This window comes from Cydia fagiglandana, chromosome 8, assembly GCF_963556715.1.
Source record: "Cydia fagiglandana chromosome 8, ilCydFagi1.1, whole genome shotgun sequence".
Taxonomy (NCBI): domain Eukaryota; kingdom Metazoa; phylum Arthropoda; class Insecta; order Lepidoptera; family Tortricidae; genus Cydia; species Cydia fagiglandana.
Window position 1 is genome coordinate 10,248,626 of NC_085939.1, and position 26,423 is coordinate 10,275,048.

At 36.1% G+C, this 26,423-nt stretch overlaps 1 protein-coding gene across 4 annotated transcripts in view; it reads left to right on the plus strand.

Annotated features, from left to right (window-relative positions):
- The window catches only part of LOC134666639 (hemicentin-2-like), a 129,587-nt gene that overhangs the window by 99,925 nt on the left and 3,239 nt on the right, over positions 1 to 26,423 (plus strand). For all 4 annotated transcript variants that reach the window (XM_063523855.1, XM_063523856.1, XM_063523854.1 and 1 more), the window contains exons 5-15: positions 2,678 to 2,788; positions 3,750 to 3,959; positions 5,987 to 6,141; positions 8,368 to 8,512; positions 9,135 to 9,265; positions 14,945 to 15,104; positions 15,977 to 16,128; positions 18,398 to 18,620; positions 20,077 to 20,292; positions 20,912 to 21,040; positions 23,638 to 23,733. In XM_063523855.1, coding sequence (XP_063379925.1) covers positions 2,678 to 2,788; positions 3,750 to 3,959; positions 5,987 to 6,141; positions 8,368 to 8,512; positions 9,135 to 9,265; positions 14,945 to 15,104; positions 15,977 to 16,128; positions 18,398 to 18,620; positions 20,077 to 20,292; positions 20,912 to 21,040; positions 23,638 to 23,733 — 1,728 coding nt within the window. The remainder of the gene's footprint in view (positions 1 to 2,677; positions 2,789 to 3,749; positions 3,960 to 5,986; positions 6,142 to 8,367; positions 8,513 to 9,134; positions 9,266 to 14,944; positions 15,105 to 15,976; positions 16,129 to 18,397; positions 18,621 to 20,076; positions 20,293 to 20,911; positions 21,041 to 23,637; positions 23,734 to 26,423) is intronic.

Genomic DNA, 26,423 nt, shown 5'->3' on the forward strand with positions numbered 1-26,423 from the left:
CGTTGCCGAGGCTTTCAGATCATGTCGCTAGTGTGTAGTTCTTAAAAATAGGGGTACATAGGTTTCTAAAGGGTCAGCAACGAGCATAATGAAACCATCCTTAAGTGACCACTTACCATCAGTGTAGCCGTATCCTCGTGAGTCTAAAAATTGTGTAGTAAGGTATCTACTTTTATAACAACACTAGTGACTCCGTGAGTTGTAGACCTCACAAATACCTATTGCTCTGTGATTATGAATCCTATTATATTTAATAATTTCCAAAAACCGAATACAAAAAAATGACCCTGCTCAAAAAAATCTCGTGAATTACTTAGTTGAGAAATGCGACCTATATAGGAAAACAGCCGTCACGTCTGTCTATCACGCCATGTATGATCGTGATAAAATCAAAAACTAGGTGACTGCTGGACGAATTTTTATGCGGGTTTCACTATGAATAGAGTGATTCTTGAGGAAGGTTTAGGCGAAGCCGGGGCGAGTCACTAGTAGTTAGTATTGGTATACAACATTTTATTTTTTAAATTAAATAGGTCAAGAATATGATTCCTTTCAAGAATAGTGTTTTATAAAGATCCATGTTGGATTGTGTTGTAACATAATATATCAATTATTTCGACTCGCCACACACTTGACCTAATTTAATAATGTTTATGTTTAGAAAGAAAATTCCCCTTTTTAATATGATATATGAAATTATGAACGTATTTTCATACTATTAAAGAACATTGTTGCTTTGCTTTAAGCTTAATGTCGGCTCGTTCGTCACAGCTGCGAAGGATTACTATATCGTCGTTGTTTATGAACGAGCAAAAACAAGGTTAAGCAGTATTATGAATAATTTTATAACACTTTTCCTTGAAGCTAAATATTAGGTATTACCTCCTTTATTACCTTATGATATATGTAGGTATGTACTAACTATAGTAAAATAATTTAATAAGGCCCAGTAAATAAATTCGCGTTCTTCTCTCACTGCCCGATTCGAAGTTTAAGATACGTCAATTAATAGATCTAGAAACGATATGGATTAGATGTGTCAGTGTCTAAAGTGACGTTTTTGTTTGAAGTCACATGTGTAAAAGTAATCGATTCGTCCTTTTAGTTAGAGTCCTTCAAGAAAATACTTGACGACCTCGTTTCCACTTTTGATTTTAATTGCATCGCTATAAGCTCCACACATACCAAGTTTCAGGCTATCTATAGGATGGGTTAAATTTTTCATAAAATTTTCCTTTTACTAAAACTAATAAAACTTTTGCCCGAATATTTTCAATATAATAAATAACTGGCTCTGGTTACTACGAAATCGGTTCGCATTTTTCGAACGGCGGCGTCGTAATACTCATTTTAGGCCGGCCCCACTTATGCGAGCGAACGAAACAATGAACGGGTGGCAGATGTTCATTTCAGTAAGCGATAGCAACGTTGCGGGAATGGATATGAAAGCTCCGCATGATTGCAGAGATCCTCCTCTGAATACTCATATCGTAGAACCTTTTGTTTCGAGTCAACGAAAACATTTTCATTTCCTCGGCCACATTGAAGCCCTGTTCGTAGTTTGTTTATCCTCAATTTGGGGATATTTGGGAAACGTTCGACGCCTTTTGCAATTCTACGAGTTCTGATTTGGAATCTGAATGTTTTTATGGCAATATCAGGGCATTGTTTGAATAATTCGATGGAAATATAATTTGCGTATTTGTATTGGAGTCCCAAAAATGTTTTTTTTTTGAGGTCATTACTTATTTCACTTTCATGATTCAGATAATAATGGGGAAAACGGAATAAAATTTCTATAGCCCGTAAAGTATTTTTACTGGCTATAGAAATTTACTGACCATAGAAAATGTGACAAGGAAACACGGTATAAAATAAAACTTTCGCGCTTTAAACACATATTTATTTTTGAACATTATTTTATCGGGTCTATGGTGAATTATTTTTTTTTAACTTTATTTCCGCTTTTACCGCCAACTTAGGCTCACGAATTTAATTAGTTATCCAGAAATTAAAGTCAAAGGATCTATCTTCGGATACTATGTGTGCGAGGATGTAACGTGTTAGACTATTGACAATACCTAATTTATATTATATTTATGGTGGGTTGTTTGAATATGTTATGTCTACTCTCAACTTTTACATACTCTTCGTCGGAGTTAAGTACATAAATATCTGTTTTGACACTTTGTCGAAACGTCGGAAATAAAGGTAGGTAACACAATTATTTCGTGACAGACCCCACATAAGGTAGAAGTACTAGTGCTCGACGCTGCACTAGTGTTCGACATGGGTACTTTATGTCAAAGTGACAAGGATTAAATTTGAATACAGTAAAATCTTCGCCGTTCATATTTAACCTATTTTACTTTGGCATAAAGTGCCTATGCTGAATACTAGTGCAGCGTCGAGCACTAGTACTTCTACGTTAAGTATATTTCAAAAATCTGCTTAAAAGAAAAGTATGACAGAGTAAGAACTGTCTTCAAAACTCGAATTTCATTAGAAATTCTAGCTGTTCACAAGTCCAAGCGCCTGCCAATAAAACGCAAGCGTTTCTCGCCTTTCCATCTCACCCGTCAATCGCCCGATAAGCCAGTGGCGACATTCATTGACAAGCTCCTTCATTCCAAATCATATAATAAAACTGTCGATTTCTAATTCTCGTCCTTTTCAGAGCTACCCAATAAGCCGGTGATCTTTGACGAATTTGGCAAAGAGATATCCGGGATCGCGGGCCCCTATAATGAAGGGGGGGATTTCAGGCTTAATTGCACAGTGAGCAGGGGTAAGTGTGCTTCAACTAAGATTTATTTCTCATTATTAACATACTTTACCATCCAAAAATGTGGTTGTGAACTGGATTTGACACTGTCGAGTTATTTCTCAATAAAGAAACCGCAGTATCATTTTTCCTGATATGTACTTTGTTTTCCTTTTCATCATAATGAAACTTATGGTTCTCTGCGATGGAATTGTATTATTTTCCCTTAGCAAATAAAGCCTTTAGTTGAATACACAGTGTAAAAGCATTCCATGTTCCCGACAACGTCGTGAGATTTTATGCTAAAACTTGATAGCTCGCGTGTATTCTTGTACGAGTAGGTACTCGCAAGAAACTGAGGTAAAAGATGGCATATAAATTTAAAACGGCAAGCAGAATGAAGGCACTTCTGCGGTATATTTTTATTAAAGCAATTTCGCTCATGTTGATATGTGTTTTACAATTGTGGATTTGTATTCTTGTTCTTTAGACGAGAAAAGATTCTTATGAAATATTATTTCTTCATATAGTTTGTGTTTGTTTTGATACTAAAATAATTATATGTTAGCCGTTAAACATTACAATTAAAGAAGCATTAATTTTTACCAAAGAGAATTTAGGACTAGAGGAATACTGTAAATGATGCAGTCAGTACATTTACTGCCATCTTTCGACAAAAATGATTACCTAAAACTTATAGAACGTTATTTTACTTTGATTTTTATTTTAAATATTTTTCAAAGTCAAATGGCGTTCTAAAAGTGTTAATCATTTGTGTCGAAAGATGGCAATAATTGTACCTACTGACTACATAATTTACTTTGACAATATTCCCCTATTTCAAATTCTCTTCGTTTTTACTAAGACTTTTATTTACGGATCCTCTCTTTTTTTTGGTTGAATCAGGATAAAAAATTGCCACCTTTTTTAAATAATTCATTTGAATATTCTATTTATTTGAATTAATATACCTTTTTCTTACCAGGTAATCCTACACCCAAAATTCAATGGCTTCAAGGTGACACAGTTCTTGAAACATTGGACCCCAGTGTTTTTCAAGCAGGCCACGGGAGGACCTTGGTCCTTCTGGTCAAAAACGTTACTCGTGCGCATTTATTGACAGTATACACGTGTACTGCCGACAACACTCTTTTGTCGAAACCTCAGACTACGTCGGTGAAAGTCGACGTTTATTGTAAGTATTTTTAAGGCTTTAATCTGAAGACATCTTCTTTTTTATTAGCGATGCCCTAAGGGGCGTCGGCCAACTTTTACCATCTCTCTCCTGCTCTTAGCCATTCTTGTCTATGGCTGTGTTATTCACATTCATTCATGTTTTAATATTGTCAGTTTGTTGCAACATCAATACTTATTAAAAATACATTGACTTACAATTGTAACGATCGCCCCATTTCTTCACAATAGATTATTTTAGGACGGTGTAATAAATGGCCCCTATCCTAACCAGTCCTTATTATCTGATACAGAACTGAGAACAAGTTATGTCGATCTACATAATATTTTTAAACTCTAAGATAAGATCTCCACTCATATAAGTGGATGAAAGTAGGTAAAATTTGACCAAGAAAAGTACCTACACGTAGTGCTAGTATTTTTAAACATCAAACTTCTATGAAATTATGACGTATAAATAACAGTTACTCTGCTTAGGTATGCTATCAAAATCGTTAAATACATTTCTTGGTCTAACTCTATCTGGCCATCTCAATAAACAAAATTCAAACATACCTCTTTTTAAATTAACACTCACTACAATTCTAGAATTTTGTATATATATAGAGTCAGACCTTGAAATGTCTGCAGCGATTTTTATAACACACGCTGTGCAAGAGTTATTTTAAATGTCAAACTTTTATGAAATTATGATGTATAAATAACAGTTGCACTGCTTAGGTATGCTATTAAAATCGAATACTTTTCTTGGTCTAACTCTATCTGACCATCTCAATAAACAACATTCAAACATACCTCTTTTTAGCTTTTTACATGAACACTCACTGAAATTCGAGAATTTTGTTACACTTAAAAATATACTATAGTAAGTCAATGACCTTCCTTGAATAAGTCACAGTATTGTGGCACACCCGCAAGGCGATATTGTGTTTACTTTACGAGTAGAAGATACGTGCTGCGGGTTTGAAGGATTCAGAAATGGAGTTACCTACTTCGCTAATAAGTAATAATATTAGTCAATTTCTTCATCCATCATTGGAACGAAATAGTCAAATGTTCAGTCTATTACTTTTTTAATTATGCTGTTTTTATATATTGCTCATTTTCTGTCCAATAAACTATAATCATTCCTACAATAATTCCCATAGGCGTTCCAATAAAACCAAACATATTTCAATACCGTTAAGCATACTTGCCCTCTGCGTAAATATTTTTAGGGTTTGGCAGAAATCACTTTTTACGATCTTAACACGCCTGTTTCACCTCGCACTAACATAAATCGATTCATACATATTTTTCCAGTCTCGCATCCGGTTTGTACCTTTCTAAATCATTTTGTGAATACTATCTAATAGTCCGCGGGAAAACTATTTTAACCCCTTAAACTGACATGTTACAGGATGCGAAAATACTGTTTAAGTAGGGTAATAGTAACGGTTTTTGACGTTTAGTTACGTAATAATTACCTAGAGAGCAAGACCAAGATAAGTCTGCACCGATTCTGATAGTGAAATAATAATAAAAGTTTGTTTTCTTTTTTTATCATTTGCAATATATATTTGGAGGTAAAAGTAAGTGAGACATGGGTAATATATTTTTGTGATGTCCTTGCAACTCGCCGAAAAATAGTCCGGTCTTACTAAACTAATCCATTTCTATTCCAAAATTTATCTTGCTACTTTAATTATAATTATGTTAACATTCTTACATTAATGGTTAATTGGGAACCAGGAAAAAGGTATTTCATGAACAAATAGGTACATAATTACATAATTTGACTACAAGCCGTTGATTTGTAGTGGCAAAGTTAAAAAACAAAACCTGTATCACTATAAACTTATTAAGGGCCTCTTGCACCATCCCACTAACCCGGGATTAAGCGGTTCAAGCGTTAACCCAGTGTCAAATACTACTGGTAACTATGGTAACTCCAGGTTTAACCGGTTAACCCCCTGGTTAACCGGTGCAAGTGCAAGTGGCGCTATTAAATATAACTTTTTATTACGTAATTAATCATTTTGTTCACAGTAAGACCGCTTACAGTGGAGATTTTGTCTCGAGAGCATCCCCTGTCAGTCGGCAGAATGACAGAGCTGTCATGCAAGTCCACAGGAGCAAGGCCACCGGCCAAGATCACGTGGTGGCTTGGCGGTCGGCAATTGAACTCCATAACAAAACAAATGGTAAGAACTATACATGTTGTTTTTTCAATATCTTCTTCTTCTCTGTCGTATCGCTCTTAACAGAGCAGTCGTGGTCACAATGACGCATCCGCATCGGTAGTAGAGGCGGACACAGCTCTTCGCACGATCTCCCGCATCTCTTCATGTTGGCAGACTGTCTAGCACAGTCAGATACGCGGTTTCCCACTGATTTTATTTGGTCAGTTTTCCAATATGCATAGTTGCATGATCAATATGTTTCTTGAGGGTCTTGGTCTTGTATATTAATATAAATTTCACACTGATTAAAAAAAACTAGGTACTATATTCAATACGCATAATAATCAAACTAACATTAGTTTGATTGACAATAATATTATTGTAACGTTATGTCATTATGTTATTCCAAGTGTAGGTATATTATTGTACAAATTTATAGTGTGCATATATGTATGTAGTATTTTGACATTTAAGTGTAATGCGGTAATTGAAGCAACCCTGATAGAGTCAGACTAAGCTAACTCGGCATCGATTTTGATAGCACAGTGTAAGTGTTATTTTAAACGTCAAACCTCTATGAAAGTATGATGTTTAAAATGACACTTGCACAGTCTGTTCTATCAAATTCCCTGCCGAGTTAGCTTGGTCTGACTATACGCGTTTTCTAAATAGAAAATTTAATCCAACGATACCATATCCTTACAATGCATAGAAAATATATTGTAAAAAAGCTACTACAAGTAAAAAATCCATCGTTCATTTCATCGCACTTTTGTAGTTCAAAGTTCAAAGTCGCAATCTCGTAGATGACATCTGATATCTAAGTAATGCTGCATTTCTATTTAACACGTGATCAAGTACTCGATTTGTGTAGATCGTCACCAGAACATGTAGGTATAATTAATTGTACAATTGAAACGAACGTACTTACGTATTAAATAAAATATTAGAATTTTGGAAAGAAACGATAAAATTAATTTTACAGTACAGGTGCTACTTTATTGCCCTAGGAGGGATTAAGGACTATACGTGGCTATGTTAAAAATTTAAAGGGCCATATGTACTGTAAAACGTGCGAAAATGTAATTCGCAACTCGTGTCGATATAAAACACTTCCTTCGGTCGTGTTTCAATTTATTGCCACTCGTTGCGAATTTTCTACTTTGCGCACTTGTATCGTAATATAGGTATAATTTAGTAGGTATGTTTCTTATTTTCGTTTAATTTACACCGAATATTATGTACATTTTTGTAAAGAAATGAAAATGTATTTACCGCAATAGTCTATTTCTATTATATTATTATAAGATATTAATACAATATACGATTGTTCTCCACTGAGCCCACAATCGATGGTCTCATTTCGTATTTTTTCCCTAATTTGCTTCGTCTGTATTAATCACGTATATACATATTTTATTATTGAATCTGTCATGAACAAAGACACTTAATTAGAAAACGCAGATTGTACAGACTACGTGCTCATTAACTAAAAGCATCTTTATTTGTTTCTTGGAGCTAGATGAATTTCATCATTCTGGAATCTACGCAGACAAAAGATTGGATAGTTAAATAACAAAGCTAAAATTCCGATTTAGGTTGATAATACAAAGATCACTCTACTTCAAAGCCTGCTTGTCGGATTGCCTCGTTAGATCTCTAGGATGTTTTCCCCAAAACGTCCGAAATTAACTAGAGCCTAACATATCAACGCCAACTCACTACTGATTCATGATCCCTACCTATTATCATGTCTTTGATCTTTAGCGTGAGGTAATTTGCTCAGTTAGCATAGTATGTTCTTGTTAGACTGTTGTATCTATGTGATCTTGTGAAAAGCCGTGGACAGTATACTACAAACATCTCTCTCTCGAGGTTCGAGTAGATTCGTTTGCTAATTGGCGGAATAAATGGATCCGTGTGGCATGTGTGTTTTGTTCTATCAGCAAGAAGTAGGAAACTTCAAGCTTAATATTCATATTTCGTAAGATTTTTACGTTCTAATTCTACCCGTATTATATTTAATATTAGAGCTGAAGTGAGACTTCTAACGCCTATCTAATAATACGACATTCATTTCTAATTCCGGCAGACGGTGACTCGCTCCCTCAAGATCATTATTATTAAGTACCTTAAAATGAGAGTACCACGCTACTGAAAATTTTATCTAAAACAACCATGTCTATAATGTTTCTAATTATTTTTATTGACACTGAGCTGATTTAATTCTTAACTTGTTGTTCCCAGGAATCTGAAGACGGAAATGAAACACATTCATTGCTACGTTGGACACCCTTGAAAGAACACAACGGACAAGTTTTAACATGTCGCGCTGAACACCCTATGTTTAACCAGTCGGCCATCGAAAGCAAGCTACCACTGAATATTTACTGTGAGTAGGGTTTTATGACGAGTACCTAGTTTGATTTGATACGTTAATATTACTAGGTATCAATCATATTTTGATGCTTGTCTATCCATTGTTCAAATTCTAGAATTAAGAAAATTAAAATTATGATGATTAACGGCCCTATTCGAACTTTAAAACAGTTAATAGATCTAGAAACGATACGGATTAGATCTGTCAGTGTCAAAAGTGACGTTTTTGTTTGAAGAAACGTCACATTTGACATTGACATATCTAATCCATATCGTTCCTAACTAGATCTATTACATAACGTATCTTAAAGTTCGAATTAGGCCGTATGCTACAGTAACATGCAACTTTTAGTTAGAGAAAATTCGACGTAAAATGGTTGTCTCTCTGTGTAGGTAGGTACCTACTTATAAACATGCTTTCATAAGCTGTGTCATATAATTTTTTTAACTTCATTATGATCAAAGTCTTGCAGTTAAGTGTTTTAAATCAACAATATAGCAATTGTGTATGTACCCGCAGTTATTACTAGGTACACCATTCCTCTAAAAGAGCAACAAAATGTCGTGAAAAAATCACCACTTGAAACTCAGTGATATTTACGAAGCAATTGAGTTCAAAATCGTTGTTTCAACAGATGTGCCTGTGGCGACTATCCATCTCGGTGCCAAGATGAACCCTAACGACATAGAGGAGGGGGACGATGTCTACTTCGGGTGCGAGGTCGACGCAAATCCGCCGGCTTATAAAGTGGTGTGGGAACACGACGTGAGTGCATTTTCTTGGCTGTTATTTTGGCTGCATAAAACAAGCACGTGACTTGTTAGTTACAATGTAGTGTTTGCCCAGGGCGGTTAGCTTGCAAGTGACATGTTGAAGGAAACCTTTAAGTACCGGTTGTTTGGTGAAACTTGGTTATTATAGCGCATTTACCAGCGGCGGAATATATACATAGAAGCTAATATTACATTTCGACTTTAAAAAATGGTCCATAATACAGGGTGGCCAGTGGCAGATTTCCAATTTCATAATTTGATAAATATATATATATATATAAACCAAAACTGTACTTATACTTAAATAAAAAATTGATGAAGGCGGATAAAATTTTTTGAAACTCATATTTTCTACCGAGCTTCCAATAAGATTAGCTGACGGTGCATCGCAGTATGGCGTATATTAAAATTAATATGGCAACTTACGCCCCATTCTGATTTTAATTTATTGTTCTGAATTTTTGGGTCCAGAAAAATTACTCTGCAGCTGACAGATTAAATCCGTAATAGTTTTAGAAGAAAAAAATTAAATCAAAGTCGGGGTCTTGCAGTACTGAATAAAAAGCCGTTTTTTTTTAGATACGCCTCACTAGCACGTGCACGCTGCTCTGCTGGCCAGCGATCCATTGTCACTAATTTTATTAATCCGCAACACTCACGAAACTAAAAAAAACCTCTGCGTCTCCTTGGCACTACGCGTTCGAAAATTATTTAGATTTGAAATCGGAAATTTGCCACTGGACACCCTGTATGACTGACAATTCTCTGACACATATCACAGAAAGTTATTCCTTCTCCATAAATATACCTCGACATCAGCTTTGAATAACAAACAGAAATTACATTATATCAAAAAAAGTTGTGATTGGTCAATAAAAGTTTTGATTGGACGAATGAAGCTTGTGCTTAAAGATAACCATTGAAGTAGGTATGCAAAAGGTTGTCTTTACGTCCCTAGTAGCATTTTCGTTGGGGCCCACGGTGCCAACGGTAGGGAAAACGTTGGGATGAGGTTCGTTCCGTAGCCAACATTAATTTTGTATTGGCCCACCATCGCATTTACCAACATTCGCTGTGGCACAGATGCCCAACAATGGGCCTTTGTGTATTTTGGTACCGTTGGCTAAACAACGATAATATTCGTTGGCCCGATGATGACATATATCGCATTTACCAACATTGGCAGTGGCAGTGATGCCCAACAATGGGCCTTTGTGTATTTTGCTACCGTTCGCTAAACAACCATAACATTCGTTGGCCCAATGGTGACGAATACCGCATTTACCAACATTAGCTGTGGCACGGATGCCCAACAATGGGCCTTTGTGTATTTTGGTAACGTTGGCTAGTCAACGATATCATCCGATGGCCCAACGATGACAAATATCGCATTTACCAACATTGGCTGTGGCACTGATGCCCAACAATGGGCCTTTGTTTATTTTAATAACGTTGGCTAATCGACGATATCATCCGATGGCCCAATGACGACAAATATTGCATTTACCAACATTGGCTATAGCATTGATGCCCAACAATGGGCCTTTGTGTATTTTGGTAACGTTGGCTAATCAACGATATCATCCGATGGCCCAATGATGACAAATATCGCATTTACCAACATTGGCTGTGGCACTGATGCCCAACAATGGGCCTTTGTTTATTTTGGTAACGTTGGCTAATCAACGATATCATACGATGGCCCAATGACGACAAATATCGCATTTACCAACATTGGCTGTAGCATTGAGGCCCAACAATGGGCCTTTGTGTATTTTGCTACCGTTCGCTAAACAACGATAACATTCGTTGGCCCAATGGTGACGAATACCGCATTTACCAACATTGGCTGTGGCACGGATGCCCAACAATGGGCCTTTGTGTATTTTGGTAACGTTGGCTAGTCAAACATATCATCCGATGGCCCAATGATGACAAATATCGTATTTACCAACATTGGCTGTGGCACTGACGCCTAACAATGGGCCTTTGTGTATTTTGGTACCGATGGCTAAACAACGATAACATTCGTTGGCCCAGTGAGCACAAATATCGCATTTACCAACATTGGCTGTGGTACTGATGCCCAACAATACCAGTTCAGATTGCTTGTGGCGTCACTAGATGGCATTACTGTCTCCAAACATCGAAGTTATAGTTATTTTCTCGATTATTCCGGATATAATCATAATATTTTTTAAAAGTAACTTATAAATCTAATAGCTATAACTATAAAATTTATACATAAATTTAAAAAATTGTATTTTACCAACATTTTCTCATTTTAAATCTCAAAAAACATAAATCTCGCTTACGAAGTTTCGAAGTGCGGTTAGTATATATACAAATTAGAGTGTATAGTAAGTGTACTTGCTTCGGCAGTACATATACTAAAATTGGAACGACACAGAGAAGATTAACAACAACTGCTGCCTAGGGCCTTCATGTGGATACAACCAATGCCTACCGTAGTGTAATTGTAATATTTATCAGCAAAGGCCCAACGTCGTATTACACAACCACTTACTTAACGTAGGGTAACTGAAGACTCGTAAACAAAAGCCCATTACATAATTAGGCTGTAGGCACACTATAAATTACACAACTATTTACCTACGGTAGTATTGTAAGAATCCTTTAGAACACAAGGCCCAACGTTAAAGTTACAATGTTGGCCCTTTGTGGGACAAGCTGTGTTGGTCCTTCAACCTGGTGCACGACTACCTACCGACCTACCTGACTTGCCGTTGGGTAATTGTTGAATTTGCAAACAGAAGCACAACGAAAAAATTGCCCTTTTTATTTTTTTGCAGTTGGCCCTACAGCAAGCCATATGGCCAAATGTAACAATTAACCAACCATCAAACAAATGTGTATAGGCCCAACCACGACCCAACCAAAACCACCACCGTTGAATAATTGTATGATTTATTTAAATAGGCCCAACGAAAAAATTACTCTAATGGCCCTCTGTTGGGAATCTTCGGGAGGGCCTTTGTCGAGGGCCCTCCAGCAAATCGTACGGCCAAATGTAACAATTAACCAACCATCAAACAAATGTGTATAGGCCCAACCACGGCCCAACCAAAACCACCACCGTTGAATAATTGTATGATTTATTTAAATAGGCCCAACGAAAAAAATACTCTTATGGCCCTCTGTTGGGAATCTTCGGGAGGGCCTTTGTCGAGGGCCCTCCAGCAAATCGTACGGCCAAATATAACGGTTGCCCAACTAATACGTAAACAAAGGCCCAACAAAATCCCTACAAGAAAATGCTATTAGGGGTAGGTATATGCATATAATTATATATATTTCATTAGCGTACGAAATGATTACACGACAATTATTTAAAAAGACGGGACTACTTACGGCTTGATTCGGGAAATGAATAAGAGATGCACTAGATATGAAATAGTAAAGATATGTGACGTTCCTCGGCAAAAGGTACCTTATGGCGGCTGGCGCCGCGATTCGGGAAATTAATTAGAGATTCACTAGATACGAAATAGTAAAGTTATGTGACGTTCCACGACAAAAGGTACCTTATGGCGGCTGGCGCTTACGTCGCATAGCGCCGCAATAATATTGGAGCGACTTTAATAATCGTAAGCGCCAACTGCCATAAGTACCTTTATCCGTGGGACGTCACACATATCTTTACTATATCGTATCTAGTTAATCTCTAATTCACTTTCCGAATCGCGCCGTTATACGCTAACGGCCCTGTGAAACTAGTTTTCATCTAAGAGGCACTATGCAAAAACTAGTTTTAACTAGGGAAATGCGTTTTCACTTAAAACGGGTTTATAACGTAACATTATTCACTGTTAAATACTTCGTGCGCGTGCGTTCGTTGGGCGTTTAGCCCAACCAGCACCCTTCTTCGTATACGTTATATATTTTATTAATCCTTTAACCAGTCCAGGGGGCCGATTTTTGAAATTCGACCACTCGATTTCGACTATTTCGTTAAATGATATCTCCACTACTAGGCATTTAAATTCTACTAATAAAACTGAAATCGAGTGGTCAATACCACTAGATTCCAAATATCGATCGCTCGTATTTCAAAAATTGGCATTTCGCCGTTTTCCACTGATTTTCGAGTGACGAAATCGAGCGATTGAATTTCAAAAATCGTCCCCCAGTCCAGTTGTTCCGTGTAAGAGTTAACATTTAAATGTAGCGTCTACGGACGCATTTCATTCCAATTTAAATTGCGTGGCATGAAATGCATTCAGCTCAATCCTTTGAATGTATGAATGAATGAAACAAAAAGGCAAAGCTTAGTAGATAGTCATTAAAAGACTCAACGTGCTTATTTTGAAGTCCGGTTTTTTCATGAATACTTTTATTTATTTATTGAAGTCGTCATGACCATGATGCAGAATGCCTTTTGTAAAAAATAATAATCTGTTTATTTGATGTTAAGAGGTTAGAGGTACAATCATTTATAAATCAGTTAAAATCTCTATATTTGGAGAATATCTTAACTAAGCTTGGCCTTAATTATGTATAATATATGTATTGTTTAATAAGTGAACGTTCGCTCGGTTTCTATTGTGCCGACGTTAGTGGCCAATAGTCCAAAAAGATTAGGTACAACAGTTACCGCGTTATAGTGTAATTCTAAGGCGTTATAGGCGTTATATTATAAATTAGAAATGCATCATGATGCATAATCATGCACCTAATCAGACAGAATGCATCTAATTAGATGCGCAATTATCTGTAACAGATTAATATGTGATTTGCTAAGTTTGAGTACGGCTGATCTAGTAATGTTACCATTTATGAGTAGGTACGTCTAGTCACTAGTAATCTAATGAATTTCTTGCAGAAAACGTAGAGATAGAGCGTTACATTTTACTTTATAACTTTTTTACTCGTGGCGGATTTTGTACCGCCGCGCCAAAGCGTGTTTGAGGCAGGTACCTATATTAAAGCACGTGTCCAGAATATACAAGATTGCCTCTCTAATATCAAAAATGCGATAAAAAACTAAATGATGAAAAGAATACAGCGTTAAAGTATTAAATTCGGAAGTAATATGTGGTTGCGTGAATAATTTGCTTTTGTAACAGCAAAGACATATGTAAATTCGTATAAGATGAATAAAGTCTAAGGAAAAAACGTGCCTCGGAAATCGAGTAAAAGGCATTCTCGGATAGATGGCGCACACACCTTTGGCCTATCCTCGGTTAGATGGCGTGACGACACCGTTTCATATTTAACAATTTTAACACATAAATATCAATGAATGAACTGAATGATAATTTAATACGTCTTTATTTTGAGTTTTAGTCGTGTGTCGATAGATGGCAGTAAATTTACAGTGCACAGTGGACAGGACCCCTCTATACTATCTATTCTTTTTGGTAACTCCAAAAATCACTAATTTCTTAACCTTACACACACACACACACATTGGGGTTGTGTTTTGGTAACAGTAAACTTCAAGATATAACCACCCAACGTAACTCCTGAATAACGTTTTTAGTATTTTTCACTCCGATAACCTTTACAATAAGTACATTCACACGGCCGTTAGCGGCCGCTATGAAGCTCAAAATTAATTAGTCCTGTCTTTTCATTTATAATGTACTGTAAACTAGTTTTAACTAGGGATCTTCATAATAGGTACCTATAACAAATGTTCTTTACACAGGGAACGTTGCTACAACACAACGCAGCTAGCGGAATCATAACGCATAACACGAACCTTGCACTCCGCAACGTGTCCCGACATCAGGCCGGCAAGTACACTTGCACCGCTTCCAACGTCGAAGGTGACGGCAAGTCGCCGGTGCTACATATGCAAGTTGTTTGTAAGTTTACTTGCGCATTATTAAACCATTTTAATTCGCTAGACGAGATCGATTATGTCTGCGGGCGATCGTAAGATCAGGCATATTGTGAAATTCCTAGGCATATCGTGAAACGTGAAAATCTTCGACTCATTTTCTGAGGCGACGGAGCCCCGCTACGCGGGGCTCCTATTTCTGGGCAGTTTGTCCTTCGCGCATATGAAGCAACCTAACGAACCTATCCTACCTATGTGACTATTGTCAAAACATTACACAGGAACATTACGATCTGCCTAATCTTACGATCGGCCGCCGACAGATACACGCAGTATCTAAAAAGTCTAATTGGCATGTCGATTGACATAAATAAAGCGATTCTTATATCACAACCCGCCAAATATTACACCTACTATAGAATATTACAAAAAGAACGCAATTGATCGAGAAAGTTTTCATGTGATAAGTACCTACATTGACGGCGTCAATTTTCATAACAACATAATAGACTTTCATTATTCATAACTTGTGTTGAGTATATTACGGGTTTGGGGCAAACCGACGATGGTATATGGATCAAAAACTTTCTCAATTAGTATGAGTTAAGTTAATGTGTCTTTCCTATCATAAAACAAAAGGACTTTAAAACCTAACTTTCATAATTTAAATTTACAGGAATCCTTAAAAGCAGTATTAGCAGATCAGAATATTTTGACATGTTATACCTACCTATAAAAAGTTAAAAACCTGACAATTTTAAAAGCAACACCTATTGCTGTATCTGCTTAAGAAACAATTGTCCAAATACCATTTAAGTTAAAGTGACCGTCCGTTGGCGATTTTAATATAACGGTTCAGTAAACTTTCATTATATGTTTTTCTTATTTGCTCCTCAGACAGGCCTTTGTGTCGCATGAGAGAAATAAAGATGATCGGAGCGGCCCTTCAAGAGCCATCGAGCGTCGTGTGTGAGGTTGACGCTTACCCTGCCCCTGCTACTTTCGAGTGGACACTGAACAACTCTGCCGGCTTTATAAAAGTTGATCCAGTAAGTACCTGGTACATATACTAAAAATGAAAAATATAACTTTATAAACTTTTATATAAGGACATAGTTCCGTAGTTGCCAGTCTCTCAAAATCGCTAATAATAAAAATAAGCTTACAATTGGTGGTAGCCTCAAGACTTTCAATGCAATAAAAACTGTTTATAGATGTATAATTTTCATTTGCGACCAAAAACGTAATTCACACCGAGCTAGTTTTTTAAATTGGTTTACTCGTGTTATATGGTCGCCTTATATTTGATAAATTATGTTATGTCTGGTACCCTAGGGAGATGGATTTTAATTAAATGTTTCACTTATAAATTTTTGGTTCATATCGCGTAATGACACAGATACTTTTTTAAAACGCCGTCACCTACATAGGAAAGCTTTTTCTTATTCCTCCCGCTAAACTTGCATTAAATATTAACCGTTATGAGCAAGTGTGCTAATGAAAACGCTTGTTGCAGAACAAGTGACATTTTTTTAATACTTGTCCCAATCATTGTACTAGTTATAATCTAATATCTAATATAAAATTAAAAAACTCCTCTTCACTAAACGCATACAAATAGATATATAAATAAACCCAACACGTGACCCATCCTTGCCATTATTTACTCACTATTGCGATTTCATCAGTAAAAATCGGGACCCGCATTTTCCCTCGAACTTGATAAGGGTCAGCTCGAAGTAATAATATTTTATCTAGTCCCCATTGTAAACATGAGAGCGCCTTTCATTTCCAGGCTGATTATTGAAAAATCATTCGTACCAATGATTACAAAGAATACCTGCATTCAAATATCTGTACGCTTAAACAAACGGAACAATTTAGTCAAATAGCGGCAAATCCGGGAATGCCGCAAGGAGCGTAGATGGGACCGTTTTATTTTTCTCCCTTTTTCCTTGAGCAACTGATATGAATTTTGGGATAATGGGTAAAACACGTCGCTGGAGGCCTACAATTCTGTAAGGAGCTACAAGGATTTTGTTACTTTCTACGTTTTACGTATAATCTTTGTGAATACATTGTGTACAGACATTTATATTATACTTTCATAGTTTCGTTTGGATGAAGACTTAGGTATATTTTCAGTTATAATATAAATGCAAAGGTAACACTGTCAATATTTATGTACACTTTTGTGTTCCTCTCGGCGCAATTCGATAGAGATTAACTAGATACGATATCAGTGGCGGAGCGTCCATAGAACTCGATTCCCATCGGCTTGTCTGATATTCAGGCTTTTGGGCCATTTTCTTTAAACTTATGAAGAAAAGGAAGGGCAACTCAGGTACGGCTTGCCTACGAACAATCTAGACGCGCCGCCACTGTACGATATAGTAAAGGTATGTGACGTCCCACGAGTAAAGGTACCTTATCGCGGTTGGCGCTTACGCTATTATTAACGTCGCTCCAATATTATTGCGGTGCTATGCGACGTAAGCGTCAGACGCCATAAGGTACCTTTTTCCCTGCAACGTCACATAACTTTACTATTTCATATCTAGTGAATCTCTAATTCATTTCCCGATCGCGGCGCCAGCCGCCATAATGTACCTTTTGCCGTGGAACGTCACATATCTTTACTATTTCATATCTAGCGAATCTCTAATTCATTTCCCGAATCGAGCCGTTTGCCAATAAAATTCAAGCATAACTTAGATTTAAGTAAAAAATAAAACTAATTATTTTGTCGTATAAACAGCTAATAATATCAAGAAGAAGTTACGAAGTCATTTAACGCCCAAAACCAAAACAAATTTTACATAAGTAATTATGAAAGTACAGCTTTGAGATGTCTACGCTTAACAAGTTGTCAGTGTTTTCTGTGGTATGGTAGATCCAATGATGTTATTTACATACAATGAATGAAATAATGAAAATCTTTATTTTCAGGAAACTATTGGCCCATAGATAAATACCTTAAATCTGCATACACATACATATTATGAAGTATGCACTATGCATTTCCATTTACATGTCGGGAACTCACCACAATAATTAATTTATTATTTACATAGTAACCAGTAAACCAATTAGATATTAGCAAACTGTCAACCGCGACCTTGACTTGATATAAGACCTTTCTTCCTTTCTGAAACCGACATGTTTATTCAGATTCAAATTCCCGATATTAGAAAATGTTTATCGAAGTAAATCAATTTAAGTACAATATTTACGCTGTGTAATCTAGTTACGTACACAAATCATTAATATTTACAAAGGGTGTGGACCCTTGTCCTTGACAATACTTTTCTTTTCCAGGAGCGATTCACTGTCCAAACAAAAGAAGGCAAATCTGTATTGACATTTACCCCAGTATCCGATGTGGATTATGGGACGCTGTTCTGCCGCGCGTCGAACCTGGCCGGACAGCAGGTGTCGCCGTGTGTGTACACCATAATGCCTGCCACTAGGCCAGAGGCACCTTATAACTGCACTGTTTACAATCTAACTGATGACTCATTGGATTTAGTTTGTGTAGCGGGTATGTACTTTGTTCCCTCGTACTCATCTCGTTTGAATGAAGATTCAAGACGTAAAAAGACGTTTATTACCAATGAAATGCGCTCTTCGATTAAACTTTGCATCTCGTTCGAGCTTGTCTAAAAAAATTTAGTAAGTAGTTACATTTCATTTAAGTAGTTTTCAAAGGTCTCTGTTTCTATAACAAAACAATTATATAGCTGCTGTGGCAAGTTTTTTTTAATGTGAAAAATATATATTTCTAAATTAATTTTCAGCTTTATTAATTGCTGAAGAATCAAATGTCTAAGTCGTACCTCGTAACGATTGCTTAAAGGTCGATTCTGTTATTCGAGGGCTTGCGAAGGTTAACGAGCACTTGGTAAAAGCAATGCGGCAATTATTCACATAACCGTAATCCTATTTGGTGCTACATTGAACTGGAAAATTATAATAGTTCGATTTAAAATTTGCTATTAACTTAACCAATTATATGTAGAATTCAACATTAAGTACCTACATATTTGGTAATTTGATATTTAGCATAATTTGAATATAATATTCTGAATGCGAAATTCGGATGGTGACTTCAGAAGAGTTTTACTGCTGCGGCGTAGACGCGGGTGATATTACCGTAATTATTTTTAATCTGGGCTTGAGAACAAAATTTAACAATTTTACCTTTTTTGTAATAAAAATCTAGCTATACACTTTGTTGTCGTACTAGGTAGAGCCATTAAAAATTTAATTAATTATTTGACAGAGCAGGGAGCTTATTAATTAAACAATTTAGTCCAGGTTAGGTAAGAATTACGACCGTTGACGTATTGTTAAATTATAGCAAAAGTCTCTGTTCTACGTGAATTAGGTACTAGCTCCAGCAGCAGTCTTAAAAAACATCTCAAAATAGCCCCTTGTCTTATGATGGCTCCGTGTACAATATGTGGCATAGGTACATAGTTGATAACAAGCGTCTACCTATTATTTTTTCATTTCTTAAAACGTTTACTATGAAAATACTTTCGCTATGAATAAAGAATAAGACATTAGAAAACTTAAGAAAATGAAGCTACGACTTAATTGAAAACGACTTACCTTATTAAAAAAATATTGGCAATTTTTACTTGAACGAAAATTGTAAAGGTTACTATGAAATGTGAAAGGTTACTCAAGAACACTGAATTACCTCATCTTTACGATGTCAGTTTTAATTTTTAATCTGTTATTCTTCAGAAGTAACTTTAAGAAAATGTCAGTTTGATTCTACAAGGAAATCCGTCAATATTATTATGCGCTGTTTTTCTGTTGTTATGTTGATATTGTAAATGTACTAACATTTAATTTGAGTGGTATTGATTAGTGTGCTTTACTTTCCTTACGCATAGAAAATTATTGGTATTATATATTATTAAAATCATGAAATAGGTCGTTATTGGAAACATTATTGTAAAAAAAAACCATTTTTTTTTTCCTTGCAGGTTACGAAGGCGGTCTCCAATGTGTATATATAGTAGAAGTATGGGCTAACGAAGGACTGGTTGTTAATACTACTAATAGTATAGCATTATGGAATCTAAGACGATTAGGAGCTAAGAGGCAGTTACGGTTAATTGTTTACGCCGTGAATGCAAGAGGGAGATCAGAACATGTCACGTTAACCGTAGAAACTGCGCCCAGACTGTCACCTAGGACAGGTAAACTGTTTTGATTAGTTAAAGGAGGATGGGCAGATTTGTATGGACACTAACCTATGAACCAATAAGAATAAGCGACATACCATTGGAAACCTCACTCCATGTTTTTGTATAGCGAGACTTATCAAATCTCTGTTTAAAAAATTACGTCTAAAAAACATAGGAAAACGAATTAAACAACTAAAATATCGTGACACATAATATCCACAATAACAAAAACTTCATGATCTGCAGCACAGTAACTTAGTATTGAATAAAACTATACAGTCACGTTTCCAACTCGCACTACTTTTTGGGGCGATAACTTTTTGACACAAATATTTGGGACTACCAGCCATAGTAAAAGTTACACAACATAGAAAAACCTATCCGGTGACATAACGCTTGCCCTTTTTGGTCAAATGGGCCAATTTACCCACCCTCTTTTATTGTATGGGAAATTTCATAGTTCAGTGCTTTATTAATTTATTTATATACATAAAATATGCCTAAATATCTATATAATTCTGCCATTGGCACAACTATTACATTAACTTCTAACGTTCCCGTTTTCACATCAAACGCCAATAATTTTTGAACGGGTCAAGTTTGATAAATTGTATTGTATTGTTTCGAACAGAGGCTCAGGAGGCGTGGGAGGTGAACTGGGCGCTGGGAGGAGTGCTCGGGGCCGCCATTACCGTGGCTATAGTGCTGTGCCTTGCCCTCGTTGCCACGAGGTTACGTCAAAGGGCAAGAGATTATGAAGGTACGGATATACTGTAAAAAACGGTATTGTACAGTCAACTGTAACAATATGGGTTCACAAATCATCTCAAAAATATGTTCCATAGCTCTTACGTCAGCGAATTAACTTGAGCTATGGGACATATTTTTGAATAATATGGCTACACCCATATTTTTACAGTTGACTGTACTAAACAATCCATGGACTCTTAAAAGTTTAATCAGCCATAATGAAACAGTGACTAGAAAAAACAGTTCAGCATTGAAACGGATTGGCCATTTTTAAATCAAATAATTTTATTAATGCTCGAAAACAAAAGGTAATGACGGTCCATATCCCGGTCGATATAAGTCTAATAATACACCTATGTTATTTATACTAATAGGTTTTGGTATAATTATATCTGTGTAGTTATTATTTAGCTGTAAGTCATGTCCCCACTAAAAACCAGCGTCTCGATGGTTTGTTGAAATTATACGTACTTAGTGGGGAGGGGACCTACTAATAATATTCAAAGCAGCTACTCATTTTTAAACTCGTTGTATATTTCATTATATACAACTTTTCTATCAGATTTGTAATTTTTTTACATCTTTGTTTCATTTTGTCTTTTATCATGTTGTGATCAAACCTATTTAAAAAGGTAACTATATTTCTACAGTTGTTTATAGTACATTATTGTCGAGGCTCGGAAGTAGCTACTTGCAGGCTGAGGATTCGTTTTAAACGGACGACCTTGGGAGTCCGTTTAATTGAATCCGAAGCCAGCAAGTAGCCTTCCAGCCGAGTCATATATAGTGCTTTTCTCAAAAATGGTGCAAGAAACATAAATATCATAGAAACATTTTACAAAAGCAACGTTCTTACGTATATATTTTCACAGAGGAAAGCCCTTGCCGCCTTTTTATTTTTTTAATAAAAAAATAGAAGTGTATTTTTCTGCCGAAAATACGCCAACCTATTTGAGACAACTAAATAGTCGCGGTACTAATCATCTGTTTGGCTGTTTAATGGGCCTGTGCCTTCATTTGATATGGCCATTTGAACTTTTAAAAAGTTTGGAACTCGACAAATAATATAATTTGTATGCAACATTGCAGTCCCAAAATCGAGACTGCAATGTTTTTAACTTTTTAAATTTTGACTGACCATAAACTCCGCGCTTCGCGACCTATTTTTTAGACGGCATAGTCGACTTTGCCGTCCATTTTTGAGAAAAAAAGATTAAAGGCCCAATAGTCGTTACCACCCTTAACTAAATGGTTTTTGCATTTTACATAGAGGCTGATTTACACTCCAACAATCCATTTCCACGAAGGGATATAACTGTGGCAGTGTAAACATTGGTTTTTATTCCATTCCAGTACGACTGCAGAGCGGTGTTTGAACAGTCACGTCAGCTTCGTTTAAAACTGCCGCTATTGCCTTGTTCCACTTATAGAAATTGCTAGCATTTTTATGCTATAGTTTTTGTCCGTAAAATTTTGCAATATCATGGATTTACATTTAACATTACATTTCAACTTTTTGAAACTTGAGCTTTCAGCGATACCTAGGTCGACCATCCATAATACATCAAATTATATAGTTACTTTGATCTGAAGATAAAAAGCGACCTACCACTGTCTCTAAAAGCTTAAAATAATTACACTTTCATGGTATGCATCAATCAATTTAATTAAAGATTATATCAAAAAGGTCGACCCTTACGCTACGTCTTACGTAGGCGAACAACGCGCGAACGCGGCGCCTGACATTCGCGTGCAAATCGCGCCGCACCGCGTTCGCAACGCGATCGCTTACGTAGGACACTTCTATGGGCATCAAAGGATTGATTTCGCCGCGCCGCGCCGCGCCGCGTTCGCGCGTTGTTCGCCTACGTAAGACGTAGCGTTAGCGGAATACGAGGAAAAAGATAAGAGAAAGGGCTATTAAAGAAACCTTTCCATGGGATTGTTGCAACCATAATTGAATGGACAGAGCATTGTCAAACTTCATTAGATTAAATGATACTTACGCTGGGAAAAAGCATGAGTGTCAGAATGGCGGGTAGACCTCTTATATTTCAACGACCTTCTGAGGTACAAAGGAGGTACTAACAATATGCGTCGTTGGGTCTCTATGGTTTCCCATAAAGTTTTAAGTCATACTTAATGTATTGTTTGTCCGCATTTTCGTTAGTCATAATTTGTGTGGTTTTGATACGCGTATCTTTTCAGGATTGCTATGAAACAAACCTAACCTAACCTATCTATAGGATAACCTTACGAAAATCCCGAAAAGTTAACGGTTTCAGTTTCAGGACTAATAATGATATGACAAACAATACATTATGACTTAAAACTTCATGTAAAACAAAGGGACCCCGTGTACCTCATTTTCTTTGATTACCTAAAGGCCGCTATTCTGACATCCGTATTTAAACCAAAGTTTTAATTGTCGTACTGTGTTTTAAATGTCATACTACATGTCGTGGGCCATACTGAAAGTTTTTGGATTTTGATATAATATATGAGATGACTTATTTTTTCTAAGTGGCCAATCCAGGAATTTTCTGTAAATATGCCTTAAGTATTATCACCTTATACTCATATCTAATCAATGTGATTATTTCACAGTAACCATACCTCCATCGAAGACCCACAAGGCGACGCTGATGCGAGGCTCACCTATCGGCGACGAGCGTAACCCAGACTTAATACCCCTAAGTAAAGGTAAATACCAATTACTGTCAATTCGAATCGTTGCGCCCTGAAGTAACACAATTCCGCTTGCTTTAACCATCGTTTAGGAATTAGGTATTTTAATGATGTTAAATAGAAGGTCGTTTTAGTCTTAGTATTTGTTTACGAATTAATTGGAAAGTTAATATAGGCTGCTTGGTTCTAATTAAATTGGATCTAACATATAATTTATAAGCTTGTACTAAATTATTATATAATAAGTGTTATAAAATGAATATAAAACTAAAATTAACCACAACGAAGATAGTCTACCTAAACTTACCTATCAAAATTTTGCGCCCTTGGTATGGTGCCCGTCACTTGTGCTTGTTCTTATAATAACATGAATGTGAACGTTGTAAAAATTGGCTGCCACTCTAGGAGTTGTACCTATTCTGATTTTAAGTTTTTTGTAAAGTTTTGATACTTATTTCAAAAGACTCGCAGTGCTCTTCGCGTGCGCCATCATTATCAAGACAGGGCTGTTTAAAATCTGATTGCCAATTTATGTTTTCATTCCGAAAAGTTTCAGTTTCATTATGTTTCCGAATACATACGGCCCGGTTCGAAATTTAAGATTCGACAAATATTGTGACGTTTTTGTTTGAAGAAACGTCAGTTTTGACACTGATCCATATCGTATCCAGTCGTAATATTTGACGTATCTTAAAGTTCGAATCGGGCCGTTAGATACTCTTATGGCTTGTCGTTCGTTAGCTCTTTCAACTATAAGTACAAATGCTTCCTATGAGTGCTACGCCGTACCCCGTTACGGTCGTATTGTGTGACTTGCAACTTGTAGCGAAGAATTGTCTCAGTAATTTTCTAGAGCAGTTTCCTGATTTTGCAATTTGTTAAAATTGTGATGTGGTTATGATACGATATTGACACACATTTAAATAATACGACTTTGCACGTGAATGATCGTATCATATCCTTATCAAATCTGTATGATTATTTATTTATGTGTAACGATATAGATAGTTATGTATTGTATTACTTGTTTGCTTCTAAACGATACTTTTTCTCACTGCACCCACCTTGAAATTTTTTGTTTGGCCCTATGATTGACTGGTAGAGGATGCAAAGAGGCATTATGTTCGTCATTTGTATCTTTTTTGATGTGCAAAAAAGTTTAAAATAAATAAACAAACTTATTCATAATTATGTGTGAAATAATATACAGCATGAATTTTTTATACCAAGTACCGTAAAAAGGGAGTTTTCTAACATCACCTTCCTAGATTTATACTAATGCTGTTATCCATTAAACGCTAGTTACATCGTGATTGGCGAGTTTAATTAGTACTTAAACTTATACTATGTAGTTTTAATAATCTATAGTACGAGCCCCGATGCATATGTTTTCGTCAGGTGACCCCATTTTTTGAGGTTCTCGCGTTTATTCAAAAATAATGTTTTTGTTTAAAAATTACTAATATTTAATGCTTATACTAATGTAATTTAATTTTATATGGTATTACTCTGCAATAACTAAATCCAAATACAAGAAATACCGTTTGTACTGAAAGAAAAAAAATAATGATTTTTTTTTTGACGGGTAGGATTACAACATATGTGAAAAGGGCTATTACCAGGGAAAGCAATAGGGCTCTGTCAATGTACTGACAATTTTGTTTCGAGCCCATGCATGCAGCAGTGCTGTAAGAGAGGACAATATGATTTGGACAACCTTTTTGAAAAGTCCTTTTTTTCAGCAATAAAAGTCTCATGCAATTTTATTATACCATCAAAATAAACTACATTAAACATTGGTATTATGGTTCCCATTACTGGGTTATTATATGTTCATGTGTAAAATTTATTACAATAAACAAAATTGTTGCGCGGAACTAGACGAAATCATTTGCATCGGGGCTCGTACCTACCTGTATGTAGATCTCTAGAAGTACCTACCTATGACTTGTCTGATATGTCTGACAAAGTCAAAAACTCAATTTCAGCTAATATTTTTGAGTTTATTTAGTTTGCGTTAATCAAGACCAACGGGGACAAAATCAGCATAAAGTTAAGGATGACTCACGTTAGACCGGGCCGTGTCCGGGCCAGAGCTTCCAGCGCTTACTTTTCTATGACATGACAGGCGATCATGTGATAATTTCCATAGAAAATGATGAAGCTCCGGCCCGGAGACGGCCCGTAAACGTGAGTCATCCATACAACTGCTGAAATAAACAAAGTATTTTCGCGAAATGTATGTTTTGTTTTACAACTTTACATTATAAGTACTTTTACGCGATTCTAAAAATGTGCACCGTCACGGTGTGTGCATAAGGTGAGGTGTTTATATGCGGAATATTTGGTTACATTGTTGCTGAATATACCGTAAACGTCTATAGGTAATATAGATATTGCGGGATAGACTGTAAATGTATTATTTATATAGGTATGAGTGCTCAATATTCGAACTACGTAAATTATGCGGCTGCCATATTGGGTGCGCCTCGCGTCTGCCCGTGCGTGACTGCACTTAGGTACTTTAGATAAAATGACGACTTTATTATACGGTACATGAATAGTATATTATTTGGAATGACAATTAAATTATATAATTTCTGAGTTTTTGTCTAATTAAGCAAGTCGCAATATTACCAGTCAATTACATATGCAGATTTTATATGTAATCACACGGGTCTCTATTGTTTCCCAAATAATTTTAA